Raw genomic sequence first — 20,376 nt, 5'->3', positions numbered from 1 at the left:
GTAACCATCGCAGATCGCTTTCGAGAAAAGGTCTGGGCGGCCGCGCGTGGCTGCGCCATACGCAGCCGCCGCCGGAGTAGAACGCCCTTCACTTCTCTCTCTCCTCTCCCCGATGCTTTGAGCGCGACGGCTGACGGCGCGCTTGCTCCGCGCCTTCCTCCCTTGCAAGCGCGAGATTGAGCCGCCGTGTTGGCTCACCCTCGCGCGCTTTCACTCGCACATACAGCATACGGCGCGCGGTGACGATGTTATCGCCCGTGGACTTTATACGGAGCACCATGGTGACGACAGCGACGACGACGGTAGAAATGTGGCTGAAGTATCTATATAATTGCCATCGCAATGAAATACCATAGCTTCCAGTGCAGTACTGTATCGAAAACTAGTCTCTCAAGTGCTGAACAACTGCAAGTTTTTGCACGGCCAATTGTATATGAATACAGTATCGCAATATCAGAAGGTCTGAAGCAGGATCTGTACGTGTTCCTTCGGCTTGAGTAATAAATTTATACTGTGCGCAAGCGCGCTAGCCTACCCGTTATTTTTTTGCTTAAACAGCACATGGATCAAACTGAAAATTTAAATATTCGCCGCAGTAAACTGTTATGTCGCTGTCAGTGGTACTACAAGGAAGGTCGATAAATCAGCGTGTTTTTAAACTGCAAGCCTATGACGTTGCAGTGACGTGCGATGAAATGACTGCCTACAGATGACGCATCATCTCTCCCATTTTAAAAAGCATAAGGTTAAAGAAGTTTCCTTGACCGTGTTGATCTTCGCAAGTATGGTGGTACTGCTTCCACTACGGTTTCTTCTGGACTGCCTTGCGCCCTTTTCCCAGTATCTTCCGCTGGTTCCTGCTTGTTTTTCTCGCCGAGGGAGCAGTCCTCTGATTCAGCTCGGCATCTCAGCTGGTCTAGATGTCGCTGTTGGTGGCCTTGCGCACAATCCACGGTGACCATTCTAGAATCTTGCTGGTTCTGCACTACCCCTGAAATACACCTTGACTTGTTCCAAAACTGCGCATTCAGACTGGTTCACCTGTATTAAATTTTCTCGTCCTTGCTGTCGCCGAGCCATCTGCTGATTTTTCTTTGGGCGCGATGCAGTCTATCTTCGTCCTAATCTGGTTACCCAGCAAACGTTCTGCCAGCGACTTGCCATCTTCTCCAGCTGTTCAACGGTACCAGCACGGTGGTACCGTTATTCGAGCCAGCACGGTGGCCAGATTCGACAGGAACTTGCCGTAATAATTCACGAGGAAGAAGGCTTTCAGCTCACTCACCAAAGTGGCTTCTGGCGCTTCGAGAACGGCCTTTATGTTCTCGTCCTTTGACCTTAGTCCGTTAGCGTCGATACGATGGCCGAGAAGTGCAACTTTGCCTTGCCAAAATTTGCATTTTTTTTTTGTGCAATCGTTCTCCTTTTCCGCGACAATAATATCATCCAGATATACCTACACGCCTGGAATATCACCCAGCAGCCCGTCCATCCCTCTCTAAAATATTGCTGGCGTGGAATTCACGCCAAAAGGTAATCGTTTAAAGCAGAATACGCCCTTTTAAGTGTTAAAGACCGCTATCTTTTGGGCGTCCTCATCCAACGGTAGCTGGTTGTAGGCCTGGCGTAGGTCCAGCATCGTGAAAACTCCCTCGCCGTTCAGCTTCGCAAAAATATCATCCACTCGCGGCAAAAGGTACTGGTCTGTCAGTGTGGCTGCATTGACATTCATCCGAAAATCCCCACGTATTTTGAGTAATTCATCATTATTTAGGATGGATACGGTTGGTGTTGCCCACTTTGCGGTTTTCAGCGGCATAAGGGCGTCATCTGCAACTAACTGGTTCAGCGCTTGCGACACTTTGTCCGTCAAGGCGTAAGCTACAGTAGGGGGCCTTGAAAAACCGCGGACACGCGTTTTCTTTCAACTGAAATGTCACAGGTGGTCCCTTGCAATGACCGAAACCTCGAGCAAAGACGTCAGCATAATCACTGAGTAGTGCTTCTAATTCCGTGTTGGCTTCATTGGACTAGATCTGTTGCTCGCTTACGACCATGTTCGTCAGCATGGCAACGTCGACCTCGTTAAGCGCTTTTATCGTGTCTCTGCCACATTACGACGGTCCCGAGCTGTTGACCACTATGGCCTTAGCTGAAAGATCTTGCCCAACGTACATGGCCGTCATGTTTAGTTCTTCAAGCACTGGAAGTTAGTCCGATAGGTAGGACAGCTTTAGCAGCGTTTTCCGCAATGCCGGCCACTTCATTTCGCACTTCCGAAACACCACTACTGAAATGATGCTTACAGGTGATCTCGTGTCCACAAGCATTGCTAGAGGGACGTTATTCCAGCTGAAGACTTTGTGAATTGGTTTAACCTTGCGGATGCTGGCCTCTTGATGAAGAACAGCCTCTATTATGTACAGGGCATCGTTATCGTCCGAGGTTGCGCTGTCTTCAGCTGTCGTTGCGTACGAACCCTGGCTCCGTCCATCCGTGTATAACCTCTGCTGTCGGCGGGCAGATGAGATGAGGTTTACGGGCACGTTCGGCTCAGGTGGCCTCGTTTGACGCACCTGTGGCACACAGTGCGCAGGTGTTTCCATTCATCTTCGGCATGTCTTTAACTACCACACCGTCCACACTGGCCGCGCGTATCCAGCTTTGTCCGCAATTTCCCCGTACAGCTCTTTTGGCGTGCAACATTTACAGCACTTTGATCTGTAGAGTGCATCATCCTGGCGTTCTCGGCAGCTTTTCGTGCCGCAATTGCAAAGCATTCCGCCTGTTCAAGGGTGAACTTCTGTTGCGTTAGAAAATGGCGCCTAACGTCTTCATCGTTTGATGGAACGTGGTTATAACGGCGCCTTTTCAAGACAGGACACAGAAAGAATGTACACAGGACCAGTCGCCGAACTTAGACCAGCTTTAGTGCGGAAAAATTACACGAGCAACTGCTGCGCAGAAACATTAGAAATAACATTGCCACAGCGCACTTTGTCTGCACCAAAGCAGATCATCATATGTCTCACTTCGCAAGATTAAAGGCACATTTCTAACCACGCTATAACACATTTAAGCCCTTCATATCCGCGGACTTTGATACCTATTGTTCAAATATATCTCTTTTTTTGATAAATCAAGCGACGCGGTGCTAATGCAACCTTCCTTTTTGATACAAAATGCCTCCAACAATTCTTCCTCTTAGTGAGCCTTGAATCTTCCGCGTATACAAGTGTCTCTGTACACTGGAGTACACGGGCACCTTTTGCAGTGGTCACCCAGTGAACCCCCGCTACGAAAGCCTGCACATTTGCTCGATGCTCCCTCAAACGGTCATTAACACACAATTCAGTCTCTTAGCATGCGCTCCAATGATGCCCAGAAATTGCACTTCTCCGCCAGCAGTCTAATTTCACCAGTGAAATCCCGAACAGTCGCACCGGCTTTCTGTGCGCGCATGAAGAACACATAGCTTGCAGTGATCTCGTTGACTTGCGGGGCGTAATGTTTTTACAAATGTGCGGCGACTTCATCGTAATTAAGCTCGTTGACCTCTTTCGGGTGACAGCGCCCCTGAACCACTGCGCTGTCGGTGATCGATGATATGAGCAGTGCTCGTTTCCTCGCTGCGTCTGTAGTGTTATGGGCTTCAAAGTAAGCCTCCAGACGAACAGGATACGTCGGCTACGTGTAGTACCTTCCATACCTCCAAATTCTGGCGGTCGCCCGGAACTCATATTTGTGTGGGTCTACTCGTCTAGCGCCAGTGCGCAATCTCGTCGCCGCTGTTATGTCGCTGTCAGTGGTACTACAAGGAAGCCAGATAAAGCAACGAGAACCACGACTTATTGAGCAGCGTGTTTTTATATGGCAAACATGTGACGTTGCAGTGACGTGCATGAAATGACTGCCTACTGATGACGCATCATGACCGTGTCTGCGAATATGTTGTTTCCAACGTAGGTGAGGACTATAAGAACGACACGCGTTATAGGTTTCGCGTTAACTTCATGCCATCCGGGTTTTGTCATCATCTGGTTCTCTTTTTCCTTTTATAAAGATACAGCATGCATAAGAAGCTGGGCTTCTGAACTGCGCCCTTCTGGGGCTAAACTCGCTGCTAGAGACAACGGCATCGTCTTTGTCACCTTGCGATCAGTGTCAGAGCTCTTCAGCCGCTTAGCCACCGTGGTAAGCGCCTGTATACGAAGTCTGTGTGATGCGTTTCGAATTCCTACTAGGAAAATTTTGAAATCTCAGTTGACTCGAGATGGACGCTTACTGAAAGTGGTTGCAAGTGGGTGCAAAAAACGACACATGGGTAGTAGTTGTTTCGTCTCGTATGCCCTGAGAGCAAAGCATCAAGCATCAGTAATGCTTGATGTTTTGTTCAGGGGAAGGTTCGCTAGCCGGACACTTGAGACCGAGTGTGTGCGGGAAAGCAAAAGTCTAGAAGCTCTCGGAAACAGTGGAACGAGGGGTGCTGTGAGATCAGACTACGCTAACATCGCGAACGTCCTAGCTAACCATATTTTGTATGAACAAAGCTAATTGTATTGTCTGCCGTGATGCGTGCACACTTTTCCTGCATTGCCTCTCAAAAGCATCTTACCGTGTCTCCCGAGTGGAACTCGAGTGCAGTTTGGGCTGGTCGCCGCGCGCGCTGGTCGTTCAGACAGCGACAGAAGGCCGCGGGGGAACTTCGTTCGCCGAAGATCGAGAAAGGAGAAAAAAAAGAAAGAAAGAAGGAAAACAAGCAGGCACTTGTGGGGATCGAACACCGAGATCAGTTCTTCGTGCAACTCCTCTTCAATCTCCGGCCGCTCGCTCTACCTGGGAGGGGAAGCAATAATATTATCTTTCGATAAGCGCGAAACGGGTTCGCGGAGATCAGTCTACACATCCACGCACTCGATGTGTGCGCAGACGCTTCCTCTTCCTCCTTCGCGTCCCAGTCGACGCCCCTCGCGACCGCGTTGTAGAGATGGGGTAAACGCGCAGAGGACCTCTCCACCCAGCGCGCGCAGAGAGGCAGCGGAGTGCGCGGAACGTTGTTTTGTGGCGCCGTCTGGCTCAACGTGAATTTGATTGCTCGCTGTCGGCGCTTGCTTCTCATTTTCCGTTCTTCGCCGTTCACAACACCAACGTTCTGGTTCTCCTTGACGCCGGAGTTGAAGTATACAGTTCCTGCGGTATAACCACCTTTGAGTTCGAAAGTTACCCTTACATGCTTCCCCCGCATTAATTTTTTTACATTTCTTTCCCCGCACTTGCGTTCGATGACGATCTCATATCCAGCGCGGTGGATATGTGTTTATCACCTTCAAAGGTCGAGACAGATATTTTTTTTTTTAATTTAACCCTTTCTCTCTTTTCTCTTCCTTCTTTTTTTGCGGGAGTTAGTGAAGCGTTCACGCGAAGAGCAATTCCACCCGACGACGCGTGCCCTGCTGCTGCCATCTGGTCGCTCGCAGAGCCTCAGCCCGAGCCCGGCGAGACACGAGTCTCGCGCCCGCTCTCGCCACCCGGGGCTGAGTGGCGCGGCAGCCTTGGCGACGCACCGAGCGGCGCCGCGGAACCCCGACGCAGCGGTCTGCGCGCGCGCGCTCTTTTCTAATGTTGTGTCAATAGCCCGGGGCAAGCCTGTGGGACACAAAGCAGGCGCACGACCAATCCAATCAATCTCTTCCGTTACATAGCCGCGTTCCCTTCTCCGGCCGCACACGAGACCCACGCTTTGGTTCTTTAGGCCTGCCTTGAATACACGCCACTGCGTTGCACTGGGGCTAGCGAAAACCCGCTGACGACGGTCGCGTCGCTTCCGAGCCGGGTCCGCGAGCAGCTTCGTCTCTTTTGTTTTCTTTTCATTAAAATGAAAAAAAAAGAGAAAGTAAATAAACGGCGGGTGCGGTGTATGTTGAGTAAGTTCTTTAGCTGGATAAAAAGCCTACAAATAGAAGTATATAACTCAGATTGATCATTTCTGTCTCACACAAAACACGCGGCTCGTAACGTATTTGCGAGAATTGTAAGCATAGATTACTAATTGCCCCCCGCAAATTTTCCCGAGCCATTTTCGGGGTTGGGAACAGCACAATATAGTGTGCGACGCCTTATGTAGCGTTTCTGCGGCCTCATTCTCTATATTTTTTCGCTCGTAGAGAGAGAAAGAGAGAGAGAGAAGTGACATGACAAAGGCAGAGAGATTTTTCACCTGTAACAGCTGTTTGTCGTGCAGCTTTGCTAATTAGGACTTCCAACAGGACTTAAAGGCTGATCCATATTATTACGAATAGTTCTAGCGTAAGGATTTTGTGAATACGGTCACTGGTTAACAAGATTGCTGTTTGTTGAATACGCGCGCGTTCACCGTGAGTGAGCTTTCTATACCCGTCACCGCTTATTCAGCTGCCTCGTTAGGCACTGAAGGAAAACTTTTCCTATGTTGAGCTTAGGGTCAGCGGCATAACACTTTCTTATCGTGGGCCCAGAGCACACCTTCACCGGAAGCCGGAGCTTCCTTTATTTTATTTTGTCGCACTGTTGGGTATACGTACCATAAGCGCCGGACAAATTAAAAACCCAGTGTTCTCGACTGCCAGCTTCTTATAAAAACTCGGAATAATAGCATCGGAAACGTTTTCTATGTGTATATATATATATATATATATATATATATATATATATATATATATATATATATATATATATATATAACGCTTAAATCATGGTCAAGCAAGAATCAGCACTGCATGTATTTTGATTCATGCTTTAATGATGACTGAAGTGCAATCAATCGTGTCCTTCAATCAAGCTTGTGAAACTGAATCAGCACTGTATGTATCACTCTCGTCTTGCTATCAATATAGGTAGTGACACAGCGTAGTGAAATGAGCTGCTTTTAGATAAAAAAAAAATGGGCAGAACACATCATAAAGAAAGAAAGAAAGAAAGAAAGAAAGAAAGAAGGAAAGAAAGGCGGCTCTGCACTTGTGACGAAAACACTAGCGCATCTTGTAAAGAATACGAGCCGAGTGTGCTCCTCGTTTATAGTTGTAAGCAAAATGCACAACTGAGCCGAATGAACCAGCCCGAAAAACGCTTCAGGTATATTTATACAATATCGACTCTGAAGTGTCATTCTACAAGGGAAAGCAGTAGTTCCTAACGAAACAATACTAGCGAGATTCTTTTATCTGTGTTTGGGCCTTACTTCATAATAAAGCCCCTCGAGGTCGAGTGCGCTAGATAAAGTTCCCGCTAATGAAATCGCATAGCTGACCCTCGCCTCCCATGGTGCAGCAGGGCTTCACGCACGTACCCGTGAGACTCAGATTGAGAGCAAACGGGGTTTGCTGGCGAGCCCTTTTGACCTTTGCACTGTTTACTCAAGCCGCGCTATTCCTGTACGTGTGAGAAAAAAAGCCCGCTTGTGTTTGCCTGTGCTACTTGTTAGTGTGATATCAGCTTACGGTGAGGCGTCATAGAGGCACGTGACAGTCACCTACCGTGTTTCTTAGTTTAGCACGCTTCGCGAATAATTCTGATTTTGCTTATTCGATACCACTGTTATAGAGCGTGTTCTCTTATTTCCCAAGAAAAGAGGGCAGGAAACTGTGTTACGTGGTATAGGTATAGCAATAAAACTATCGCTACAATCAACAAGATGTCATCTCCCCGAGACTTTGCGAGTGCTTTCGATTAAGAAACAAAACAAAAGTGCATACTTCTTTTTGACATTCAGGAAATAACTTTTGCTGCCATTGTTGCGATAAAGAAGCGTTTGCACTGCACAGAAGTATAAACTATCTAACTGAAAAAAAGTTGTTGGTGTCTTAAGATGTTTAGTAATTTCAAAACAACGACCATTGCTTTTTCAACAAACGCGAAAGGTGCGTACTCTAACGATCTGCGTTTCCTTATGTGGCTGCTTTCATAACTTATATGTAGATAGAAATCACATTCATGTAAATATACCGCAGTCCTGATGTTTCAATAAAAATTATTAGTTACATAAGCACTATTGGTGTGGAAGCCTTCCGTACCCACCCGGCAGCAGTTTTTTGGCAGTCCGTCCAACCCACGTGCCGATAACAACTTGCACGTCGTGGATTGACCACAAGAGGAAGTGGGGTCAAAGGATTCCTCCCCACAGCCGCGAATAACGCCCGTAGACACAAAACTTCTCTTATGTAAAAAATGTTTTTCATTGACCGGTGTAAGGCCTCCCGCACTCATGCGTTATGGATAAGGGTTACAAGAAAACACGGTCAGAGTGTGGCGACGGCACTAAACGAGGCGTTTTCTGGATATGTGCCTACGTCTATGCCGGGATGCCACACGTTGATGGAGGCACCCTGAACGGAGCAATCCTGCTTCGCGAGATCATCGGGGGTATATAGTGCGACATGGTGTTGCTGGCACTTTTATGCGAATACGATTGGTGCTGAAGCATATTGAACAATTCGCGTTCACTTTATTTATTATTTTTTGACTGCTATGTGGCCAGGCACTGGCACATTAACCGATGGTATTTTTTTTCTTTCGTCTCATCGCTTCCTTTAAAATGTATGGTGCGATATGCCGTCAGACTGTCAACATGCGGGTCATTGGAAACAGTGGCTTCTACGTCCCGAAGGTACCTTTGTGCAGTGGGTGCGCAATGCTACCCGCTGGTGAGTGGAGCATCGTTCAGGGTTCACAAATACGAACAACATTTATTTCAACTCGATTAACACAATGTGCCCGGTCGAAGCCTGCCGAAAAATGTCCCCGCTTTTTCCACTTCCACCCCCAGGCGTGGCACGCAGGTAGCCTATAGTAGGCTCGTCAGGGGAATCGCACATTTATGTGAGCAACTGCGTCCAGTGACGTGACAATTCGTATGAACGTGCGCGAAAAGTGATGGTGGCATGCATTCCTGCAGCTCCCACTGTTCCTTCAACCCGTCTACGGAATACTGTTCATACGCTACTCTTGTTGCGCTGATATGCTCTCGTTTCCGTTTCACAGAAGCAATCAGAATTTCGAACTAAACCAGTAAAAAACTGATGCACCTAGGACCAACGTTGCCCTCGCGTTATCGCGACCAAAATGACGGAACGCGAGGATAAAACGTTATCATCAGAAAAGTTGTTGCTTCCCAAGTTATTCACATTTCACCATTAACTTGCTGAGCTCCTTGTGGGTATACTGCGCTCCGCATATAAAAGGCAAACCAAAACAAACTTTGTTGGCCAGAGTTCTCGCATCATCCCTTCCCTACGCTTAGCGATCTAGAGCGACCCCGTGGTTTACGGTGTCGAAAAGGTACAGCACAGTTTCCCTACCCATCCAGACTCGCTCGCTGACTGCGTCGCCGCTCGTGAGATGTAGGCCGCGGCGTTTCGCCGTTTGAGCTGCTCGCAGCTCCGATCTCGGCGCTCCCCACGAGCTCGCGCGAGTGCTCTCGCTGCTGCAGCATCGTCGGTGGCAGCGCGCGTCCGTCCCCCTGGTCCTGAGGGACCCCTGGGCTGAAAGCGATACTGCTTTTTGCTCTCCCCGCCAGACAGGGCGCTAATTTCATTGCACGCCGGTCGAGGCCTCCCCCAGCGTAGCCCGTTTCCAAGCGTAGCACGCTCGCGCGAGGGGGAGAGCGAAAGGCGCCTGTTGCTGGAAGTGTAGCGCTCGCGTGATTAACGTGGACGTGTGGACGTCCCGGCAAGCGCCAACTTTTCGCTCCGACAACCTGCTGCTGCTGCTTCTTCTGTCGGGGCGCGGGGGCGACTCTCTTTTGTTCCACATCCCGTGCTGCGCGCACTTCGCTCGATCGCGCTGTCTCCTGGGGACGGCGTGGACGCTGCCTGCGTGCGCACTGCTTGATTTCGCTCCTTTTTTCTTTCCTTTTGTGTCCAGATTGTCGTTGCGTTTCTCGCGCCTTCTTTACTTTTTATATGCCTCTCAGAATACCTTTTTTGTCTGCTTTTGTCGCTCCTGCCATGTTCGCGGCAGCTACCCGCGACACAGTGCACGCGAGGTTGTGGCGGGCTCTGTGTCCTAGGGGCGATTGATCGATTATACACCTGACTGGCTGCCTTTAAAAGAGGCGAGTGGACCGGTCTTTTTGCAGCGTTCTGTTCCTTAGCTTGTGCTCCATTTCTTGCTGGTTGTTTTTTTGTCCGGGAGGAGGGTGGTGGTGTTGCTACAGGCAATGTTAGCCTGGCAGTCTGGGGCGGCAAGTGCTCCGCTTCAGCATCTCTTTCCACTTCATGATGTGTCACAATGTGTCCATCAATTCAGTCTCCCGCAGAAATGTGAGCAGAATATGTGACACCTCTTTGCGCACTATGTGCTGTCCTTCCGCGAAGACTAACTGCTGTACACTCGCGTGAGCGAATGCTCTTCTCACCCGGTCCAGATGTCTATTAATGCGATGCAGTATTTACCTTTTCCAGCCAATTTGCGCCCGTGGTCTGTCTGGCCTTGGATGGTGCCTCATAACTAAATTAAGAAAAAGTGTTCGGGGTGGGATTTAAAGGATTGTCCCTCAGTGCAACAGCCGGACTCCTACGTCTGGGCCATAGAGGCATGCAAACTTCCCTTGCGCCAACTAGCGCTTTGAGATGATTGACGGGCGCGTTATGTCGCATAGCAACAATTTGCTTAGAGAGAGAGAGAGAGAGAGAGTTGCAAATGAGAGAAGGGTACGGAGGTTAACCAGAGCCTAGGTGCTTAGAAGCTCTAAAGCACCTAGGCTAGCGCAGTTTTCCCCACGTTTCCGAGGCGAGAACTTAGAGTGGTGGCACGCCGAGCATATGTGATGCGACCATCGTCGTCCCCGTCATTTCCCCATCATTGTTGAAGTCGTGCTCATGCCTATTCTATGGTCATGCCATCGTCAAGCTGTCGTCGTGATGCCATAGTCGTCCCCGTTATGCCGTAGTCGTCGTGTCGTCGCCGTCATGCTGTTGCCGTCATGGTTTTGCCGTTAGGCCATCATCGCCATCATTGTTAGAGTCACACACACGCACAAATGCTTGCCATACGGAAACACATAGTGTCATTTGTTAATACTTTGCACAACCCCATTCGAGGGTAGATAGCCTGCTGCCCGTAATATGCGGTGCAAGAAGTTGATTCTCACACTGGGTGGGTTCTGCATAATTTTAGAGTGCAACTCTTAGGCGCTGTTTCCTGCGGCAAGCGTCGGCGTCGGTGGCGTGGGCAGTGTAACCGAATGAACGAGCACAGCGAAGGATGAAAGAGCGAACGCGGAGTGGCAGATTAAAGACATGAGCCGCGAAGGGCGGAGACAAATGAGAACGGCCGCTTAAGTGAAGTGCGCGCGGGAAACTGACGTCATGCGGACCTGCCAGACCGCTCCATGCGTACTCGTATCTGGTCTCAGGCGGACCCTCGTTTCGTGTTATCGGCTGCTCGCCACAGCTCTCACTCGCGCTTGTTTGGTTACCTTGGTTTGGTCTCGTTCGCGCTTGTATCGATTGTCACGGTTTGCGATTGCTTCGTAATCTGATTGTATGCGCGACGCGAATTATGTGGTACTTTCTGGAAGGCATGCGGGCCCCAAGGATGACGTTGGAACCTTTGACGAGTCATGTATAGAAGCCGACGCGCTTGACCCCCAGGTGACATTTTCGACGTTCGCAGACTCTGCTACGTGTGTCTCTGAAATTCTTTGCCTCATTATATTGAGAAATGAAAGCACATATAGAGTTGTGCTCAAATTTCGGATTAGGCAGTATCAAAATCGTCGGGGAATTTTTTTTTTCTTTCTCACTCTACAGCTGTCTTCACATTCGCAACCATGCTCTTCCACCATGTAATCTTGTAAAGCGTGCTCTGCCTGCATGTACAGCTTGCCTAGTGGCAAAGCCTCATTAAATATAAAAATTCCTCCAGGCTGTTTTTTCCAAAGATATGGTTTGCACATAATCTCAGCATACCGTCTGCTTTCATGCGAGTATTTGGAATGTGATTATGTAAAGGCATAATTTAGGCCACAGAGCTTAAAAAGAAATGGTCCCGCTAAACGCCACGACGGAGGGGGGACGAAGTTGGTCTGTCGCCTGTGACCCCTTCCCCTACACGTTCGTAGATGCATGCGACGCATGCGTGAGAGAGGTAACACACATGCACACAGCACGAGCGCTGATACCATCGACGGAATAAACTTGCAAAAGTTCACTGGTTAGTTGACAGTCAGCGGCCGCGTTGCGCCTGTATTTGCCCTCTTTCTTGCGTAGATATAAACTTGACACGGCCGCGGCGTCACCGTGTTTTTCCACAGGCGGCGGCAAGGCTGGGGCGGCAGTTACTGACTCGTCCAAGCTGTTCAGCGCTGCGGCGGCGGCACAGGGTCTGTCGGCGCTCCACTTGCGGCCTTTCGCCCTGAGCTCGCTCACATGCGACCTGCGGCTAGGCGCCGTCAAGCCGTGGCTGTTCGCCGACGCGGTCGCGCCACCTCCGGCCGCCCCGCCGCCCCCTCCTCATGGTCCGCCGCCGGCATCCACCACCACCTCGAGTACCGCACAGGGTCCTCTGGGACTCGGCAGTGCGGCCTCCTCGCCGCCGACACCAACGTCCCAGGCGGCCAAGACTCCCAGCCGCCAAGCCCTCAGTCCTTCCTCCGGCGAGCCCGGTGGAGGACTCATATCCTCCATGGTAGGAGCCTTTAGCTGCAGCTCCGCGATGGCCTGGGACAATACGTGGTCGTTAGATAGATAGATAGATAGATAGATAGATAGATAGATAGATAGATAGATAGATAGATAGATAGATAGATAGATAGATAGATAGATAGATAGATAGATAGATAGATAGATAGATAGATAGATAGATAGATAGATAGATAGATAGATAGATAGATAGATAGATAGATAGATAGATAGATAGATAGATAGATAGATAGATAGATAGATAGATAGATAGATAGATAGATAGATAGATAGATAGATAGATAGATAGATAGATAGATAGATAGATAGATAGATAGATAGATAGATAGATAGATAGATAGATAGATAGATAGATAGATAGATAGATAGATAGATAGATAGATAGATAGATAGATAGATAGATAGATAGATAGATAGATAGATAGATAGATAGATAGATAGATAGATAGATAGATAGATAGATAGATAGATAGATAGATAGATAGATAGATAGATAGATAGATAGATAGATAGATAGATAGATAGATAGATAGATAGATAGATAGATAGATAGATAGATAGATAGATAGATAGATAGATAGATAGATAGATAGATAGATAGATAGATAGATAGATAGATAGATAGATAGATAGATAGATAGATAGATAGATAGATAGATAGATAGATAGATAGATAGATAGATAGATAGATAGATAGATAGATAGATAGATAGATAGATAGATAGATAGATAGATAGATAGATAGATAGATAGATAGATAGATAGATAGATAGATAGATAGATAGATAGATAGATAGATAGATAGATAGATAGATAGATAGATAGATAGATAGATAGATAGATAGATAGATAGATAGATAGATAGATAGATAGATAGATAGATAGATAGATAGATCTAACCATTTGTTCCTACAATATGTTGTCCGCGCAAGTACATGTGTATGCTTTGCCTCTTGTTTTATTCAAGTGCACGAAGGGAATACAAAACTGGCTACATTCTATAGCATGCATATCTCTCCGTTTAGGGCCGGTATTCACAATATTTCTCTTTTGTAAGTGCTGTTTGAGATTTACCATCGTCGAGGCAGTCGTCTAGTGATCGCACTGATTGCTGTCATCAATGGCGGACGCCTTAACACCGGCCAATGTTAAAACGCTCTTGCGTTACGGAAGGCTTGTGAATACGGGCCCTGACTACAATGCGCTGCCTTGCCTTCAAGGGCTGTAGTAAAGCAAGGATACACGCGCGGCAACGGCAACATTTGTTGCCAAGGATGAAAAATTATTATTGAGTACACTGTAAGTTTCGTTAGAAAAATTTATATCTTGTGACGGAATGTACCCTGATTCGTGCAGCCGAACGTACACTGCTAAGACAAAGACAGCAGGACATATCGTGCATCATCAGATACGAATAATACAGTTAACAAAGGAAGAAGTAAGGGAAGTCAGCATGATGTTTGATATGATACATACTGAAATATGCCTCCAAGGGTATCATATGAACGGTAAATACTTCACGTGACAAAGCTGAGCTGTGTGTCCATATTCTTTCTTTAATTACGTGAGCACTTGTGCGAAATGCGTGCTCTGTGAGTTGGAGTATATACTAGTCCAATTCGAAGCTTGTACACGAAGGTATCTGTTGCATTTTCAAGAATGTCATCACTTTGAAGGACATGTCATCGCAGACAAGAAGCAGGGCACGCGCACATATCTTTAAGCAGAGTTTCTCAAGCTCACCAACGTTGTCGCAAGATGTAAAGGGTAAAGACGAAATAACTTGCCTTCCGATTATGCTTGCGTAGTTTGAGAGGAGCTTGAGTTTGGGGCCGTTCTCTCGCGCAGTCACCGTGCAGCCGACTCGACCTGGGTCCTCGGCTGAGCCCGCAGTCTCTGTCGGCGGCCGGCCTGCTGTCGGCGGTGCACCACCACCACCACCTGCACCACTTGCCCCACCTGCATCACCAGCACCCGCTGTCTGACGTGTACTCCTGCCTCAAGTGCGACAAGATGTTCTCCACGGCCCACGGACTCGAGGTGCACGCGCGGCGCTCGCACAGCGGAAAGCGGCCCTTCGCCTGCGAGCTCTGCAACAAGACGTTCGGCCACGAGGTCAGCCTCAGCCAGCACCGCGCCGTGCACACGTCCGAGCGTACTTTCGAGTGCAAGCAGTGCGGCAAGACGTTCAAGCGCTCCTCGACGCTGTCCACGCACCTGCTCATCCACTCGGACACGCGGCCCTACCCGTGCGAGTACTGCGGCAAGCGCTTCCACCAGAAGTCGGACATGAAGAAGCACACGTACATACACACCGGTGAGTGCTCGCTCGACTGTTGCTCACGTTTCTCGGTGACGAGCCTGCCCTTGTTTTGAAGGAGGCCTACGTGAACTACGTCGCCCGCGGCTTTTGCAAGCAAGTCTCAGGCAACTACGCTTGCCGCCATGACTGTTGCTGTAGGCCGCGTAGTGGTGCTCTTGTAGCAGTGCTGGGTGCAACCTGTTACAGGCATATATAGGTAACGGCACGAGGTAGGTAAAGAAGTTTTAAGGATGATAAAAATATTAAGGAGATGTACAGAAAATATTAGACTGAAAAGCATGAATAGCATGGCTGATTAGATCTAGCAGGCTAGGTGACTGTTTGTCGCAGTGCCGTTACTAAGGGGATGCCGATCAACCATGAACATCATCATCATGGCGCTCAAGAGTTGTGTACGATCAAGCCCCAAGAGTTCCCGTTAGCCTCCAGAACCACAAAAGCGTCTAACAGCGAGGTTCACTGCATGGCAAGAGAGAGAGAGAGAGAGAGAGAGAGAGGAATACAGGAAGGCAGGGATGTTAACCAGTTAATAGTCTGGTTGGCTACCCTACGCTGGGGAATGGGAGAAGGGGAAGAGAGAGACGGGAGAGAGAAGGTGTAGATACGTGTACGGACAGAACTTGAGTTAAAGCCGCTCGCGCAAACGAGAAGTTCTGAGAAAACACAAAAGTGCCTTCACTGCCTTCTGAGCTGATGATCGGTCGGGACGGTGCTCTAGAATTGTCTGTTCACTCAGAGGACGATCATCGCTGTCAGCAATGATCACGCGCTACCATTGGCATCGGAGCCTCTCACAAAGACGACACGCAGCATAGGAATTGCAGAAAAAAAAAAAAGACGGCGGAATTTGTTACGTTCACCCGTACATGTAACTGCTGACTCACGTGGAATCGTGGATGCATTCGTTCGCATACATTTCCGAAAGTGACTTCGATACACAGGGATCATTTCTTGGTTCATCCACTTCTGCCAGCTACAGGCAGAATTACAAAAATGATAAAGATGACAGTGGTGGCCCTGGCATGTTTGTCAGTAATTACAGTGTCAGTGTCAGTGGCGACAGTCATGACACTGTTTCTCAGAGGCGACAGAACCAGATAAGCGTTTAATTGAAATCCTCAAGCTATACGAATTTTATAGCTTGCCACTTCCTAACTTGCCTCCCAAACTGTGATCACTGCAGACTATTCTCACCCCCTATAATTTCACCTGGAATGACTGGCCACGATGGGACACGATTTAACAATGGCATGTACCTGCGCCTCTGTACATTTTCTCTGACATGCATCGAGCATTGGGAACTTTCATAGTTCAAATATTTGTCGCAGTTGCAAGCACCACACAGAATTAGATTTACTTGTTTGAAGGCTTGCTTTTCCCTTGCGCTTTCAATTTTTTTGTAAGCGTGAAGCGTGTATGCGTGCGTAATACTGCAATGTCTTATTCTAAGTAACGACTTATGATATTTTATAACAATGACAAGCCACCTATCAGACGGCACAATTACAAATTAACCCGGATTGCCAGCGAAATCGCGAGTGACATTGGTCTCGTAAAAATACACAGTTTGCGATATGGGCACTCATAAGTAGTTTTCCGACGGACAACGTAATTTGCGCAAATATTTTACCGCGTTAGTTCTCAAGAGCACGCTGCTGAGCACGAGGTCGCGGAATCAAATCCCGGCCACGGCGGCCGAATTTAAATGGGGGCGAAATGCAAATGCAAACGCGTACTTAGATTTAGGTGCACGCTAAAGAACCCCAGGTGGTCAAAATTAATTTGGAGTCCCTCACTACGGCGTGCCTCATAATCAGATCGTGGTTTTGACACGTAAAACCCCGTACGTTTATTTAATTTTTTCTCAAGAGCATTTCAGCCAATTTTCATGGTGCTTGTCGCAGATATTATTCTCATCAATATTTCTTTGGAAGTAGCCCCCACAGAATAAATAAATATAGGGTCTTACCGTTGGATAAGCCGTTATATCGCTTTTAAGTTTGCTGAAGTAGTTGACACTGTCATCGTACATTCGTTGTACTGTCGTCACTCTTCTATGATCGTCGTTTTAATCGTGCGATCATCTTCCAATATCGTCCTATCATCACGGTGCTGTTGTTATCGTTAGCACACAGCCATAGCAGCGTTCTCGTCGTCATTCTCGTCTTACGGTCATAGTTCCGTAGTCATTTCGTCATCGTGCCTTTGTCGTGCTTTTGTCATTATCGTCATCGACACAAACGTGTAATCACCGCCGTTGTCATGTCGTCGTGGCTTCATCATCGCTGCTGTCGTGCCGCCTCGATCGTTGTCGTCGCCATCGTGCTGTTATATTCGTCCACCCAGCCGCCGATTGGAGTGGCACATGGAATTATTTCTTTCTGTCCATCGTTTTTTTTTCCAGGTTTTGCGCCAGTAGTCATCTTCTTATCGTAGTATCCTTGTGATCGAAGTTCTTAGTTCGATTTGTTTCGTAGCTGTTATCAGAGCTGGGTGCCTCTCTTAGAAAATGACTATTCGCACCATGTGAGTTGTTGTAGTTCATACGCACTCATGCGCAGTATGCACTTTATAACCCTCCAAGACAAACTTGACGCGCGCGCATTTTACGAAAAATTCTCGCGCCTTATAATCGCCACTTTGCCCTCACTCTATCTCATCTGGGCTCTTCTCTTGTGATAGGAGCCTCTCTTCCGAGACGAATACCAGGCTCAAAATAAATGTTACGCGCCAGACCGAGAGAAGCGGAAAGAAAACGGGGAGGAAGGGGCGGCGAAAGCTTTTCTCGCCTCCTCCACAGCTTTTCGTATTTCCCGGATTCTTCTCATTTCTGCCTTCCCGAGAAAGCTGTAGAAAGCAATCTACTCCCGCCATGCGAATAAAGATGAGGGTCGAGCACGCCGGGAATAGAATCCCCCAGCACTGTGCGAGATGAGCGGGCACGAGACAATCATATTCAGGCGCCCTCCGTCGGTATATTCGCGCCGGCGTTGAACTGTACAATACGGCGAAGCTCTCTCTCTCGGTGGTGGCAAGAAAAAAAAAAAGAAGAAAGAGGGACGGCAAGCAGAGCGAGAGAGATAAGGATGAGGCAGCTCCAGTGCAGGCGGCGTCTCTTTCCAGCACCCCGTCAACGGATTCTCGCTCGCTGCACTCTCCTCCCACATTGAAGAAGAGATGCTCCACATCGCGGCGGCGACCAGAGTGCGCGATGTAGGCCCGGGCACTGAGCCCGCCGAACAAAAATCCCGTCGGACTTGAGGAACTGAATGAGAAAGGAGAATGTTGAGAAGGCGAAAAAAGTTTTCCGGCACTCATATCAGCACCGCTTGATGCCGCTGCCGCCGCGGAGGCGCCCTTTCGCAGCCTGTCTCTATCATATATAGCGGACGGCGCGGCGGCAAAGCTATTCCCGACCGACGAGCGCTGAAAAGAAGCGGCGAGCCCAGTCGGGGGCCCACGCGAAGCGGAGCAATGACTGGTTCATTCGGAGACGCCGTGAATCGGTCGGCACCGTGCAGCTCTGGGCCCGCGGCACTTTCCGGGATAGCGCCCGCGGAGATAGAGAGAGAGAGAGAGAGAGAGAGAGAGAGAGAGAGAGAGAGATCGCGGCTGAAAATGCCGTGCGAAAGCGCGCGTGATCGTGATGATGGCCGGGAACGAAAGTGGCGCATATCGTTTCTTCGGAATCCAAAGGGGAAGCCTCGTGATGGTGTACTTCGCAGCGGAGCGGTGTCCGCGCGTTTCTCGGTGCTGGAAGGAGAGACATTTCAGGTAACCGGGGACGCGAGTTCATGTCGCCGCAACTCGCTGCCCGCCCACGGGGACAGCTAGCGCTTCAATTTTGTGACGTGTCAGCATTGTATGGCACCGTGGACGTTCACAAATCACCGATATTGTCCAGTGTTACCCGTAGTATGAAAGTTGCAAAGCCATCGCTTCAGTTGCAATTCAATGAACACATCACCTGAGCCGTAGCGATTTTTTGTTTTAGGTCAGCGCTAACGCTCAAATTGTCACGTTGTAGTGACGGTGAAGACTAGGACACGGCCAATAGCATGTCTTTTGAGCGAACTTGTGCCCAAGAAAATCAAATAATATTTGAAGAATAATGACGTCAGAGAGCACAATCGTCGGGTCATTGAAATGGGATCTGCGGCAAAGTCCATCGGCGTTTTATAGATGACTCATCGTACATTCCAGTGTAATCACTGGCGCGCGCGTACGTTCCAGAATGCGTACGCCGCTATTCGCGTCGTTCACGCAGCCTTATAAGACAAGGTTGTTTTGCTATAGAATCGGCGGCAACATTCGGGGAAGTTCCGACACACGTAGGCGCATCTTGCACCGAGCGATGACTTGTTTAGCCGTTGAAAGATTGTCACACAAGAAAGCTGAATAGTGTACTCATATGAATGCCCCGCTCTTAAATAGCATCGTCCTGATGCGGCAAACAGAGCGTGAAAGCAACGAAATACAAGTAGAAATAGAACATAACAAATCAAGTAACAATTATAGTTTCACAGTTCGTTGACGGACGTAAAACGGTTTACCATGCGGACTTCAGGTCGCGCATGCAGTCGCTGTGATTGCGTAACGCCGTCGAGCGCAACCTCATAGTCAAATGAACCAAGAATGCGAAGTATCTTGTACGGCCCAATATAGCGGCGTATTGGCGTGCAAACCTAAAGATGGTCGCCGGGTTCGTATTCATTGTAGCCTCGTAGAAGATTGTAGGGTCGGCTGTCGGTTTTTTGCTGGTTCTCGATGCGCATGCGGACGAGTTGTCGGGCTTCTTCGGCGTGCTGGAGATTGTCAGCGACGTCGATGTTGTGGTGAGGGGGCTTCTTGCGTAAACTAGCTTGAATGGTGCCATGTGCGTTGTTTCCTGCACAGCCTCATTGTAGGCAAAACGCAGATGACGCCATGTAAGGCAGCCTACATGTTCTTTTGAATTTTGAATTCTCATGTTCCTTCATACTGGCGTACAGGAATTAACTAATGATCTAATGTTTGAATGTTCTATAGTGCGTGTGTCTGTGCGTGCGTGCGCGTGTGCTTCCCCACATCGACTGGTGCTATCGGTGGTTCATTCATACTTGAGTCAAGTTTGACATGGGTGTGCGATGATGTATTATATGAAAGCCCACAGTAATATATTAATCTACATGGAAAGTCTCTGGTCAATGTTTTGCCCTGGCCCACTTCCTACCGCATCTTTTGCATTTATTCTTTACATGTCGGCTGCATAGAATGCCGCGTCAAGGGCGGTTGTCATTCAATGCGCTGCTTACGATACCTTCAAGCATACCATTCAATTTCAATGGAAAAATGAAAGTCCCGCCTCTTACGTCATGCGGTGTGCTTTCGGATTGT

General features: G+C 48.5%; 1 protein-coding gene across 1 annotated transcript in view; it reads left to right on the top strand.

The window, feature by feature from the left end:
* Window positions 1–20,376, top strand: part of LOC126548064 (uncharacterized) — a 112,827-nt gene that overhangs the window by 56,605 nt on the left and 35,846 nt on the right. The window contains exons 3-4 of the mRNA XM_050196148.3: window positions 12,290–12,663; window positions 14,526–14,994. Coding sequence (XP_050052105.3) covers window positions 12,290–12,663; window positions 14,526–14,994 — 843 coding nt within the window. The remainder of the gene's footprint in view (window positions 1–12,289; window positions 12,664–14,525; window positions 14,995–20,376) is intronic.

The sequence above is a fragment of the Dermacentor andersoni genome, chromosome 1, assembly GCF_023375885.2.
Source record: "Dermacentor andersoni chromosome 1, qqDerAnde1_hic_scaffold, whole genome shotgun sequence".
Classification (NCBI taxonomy): domain Eukaryota; kingdom Metazoa; phylum Arthropoda; class Arachnida; order Ixodida; family Ixodidae; genus Dermacentor; species Dermacentor andersoni.
Note: the sequence above shows the minus strand (reverse complement) of the source record. Positions and strands in the feature narration are given on the sequence as shown.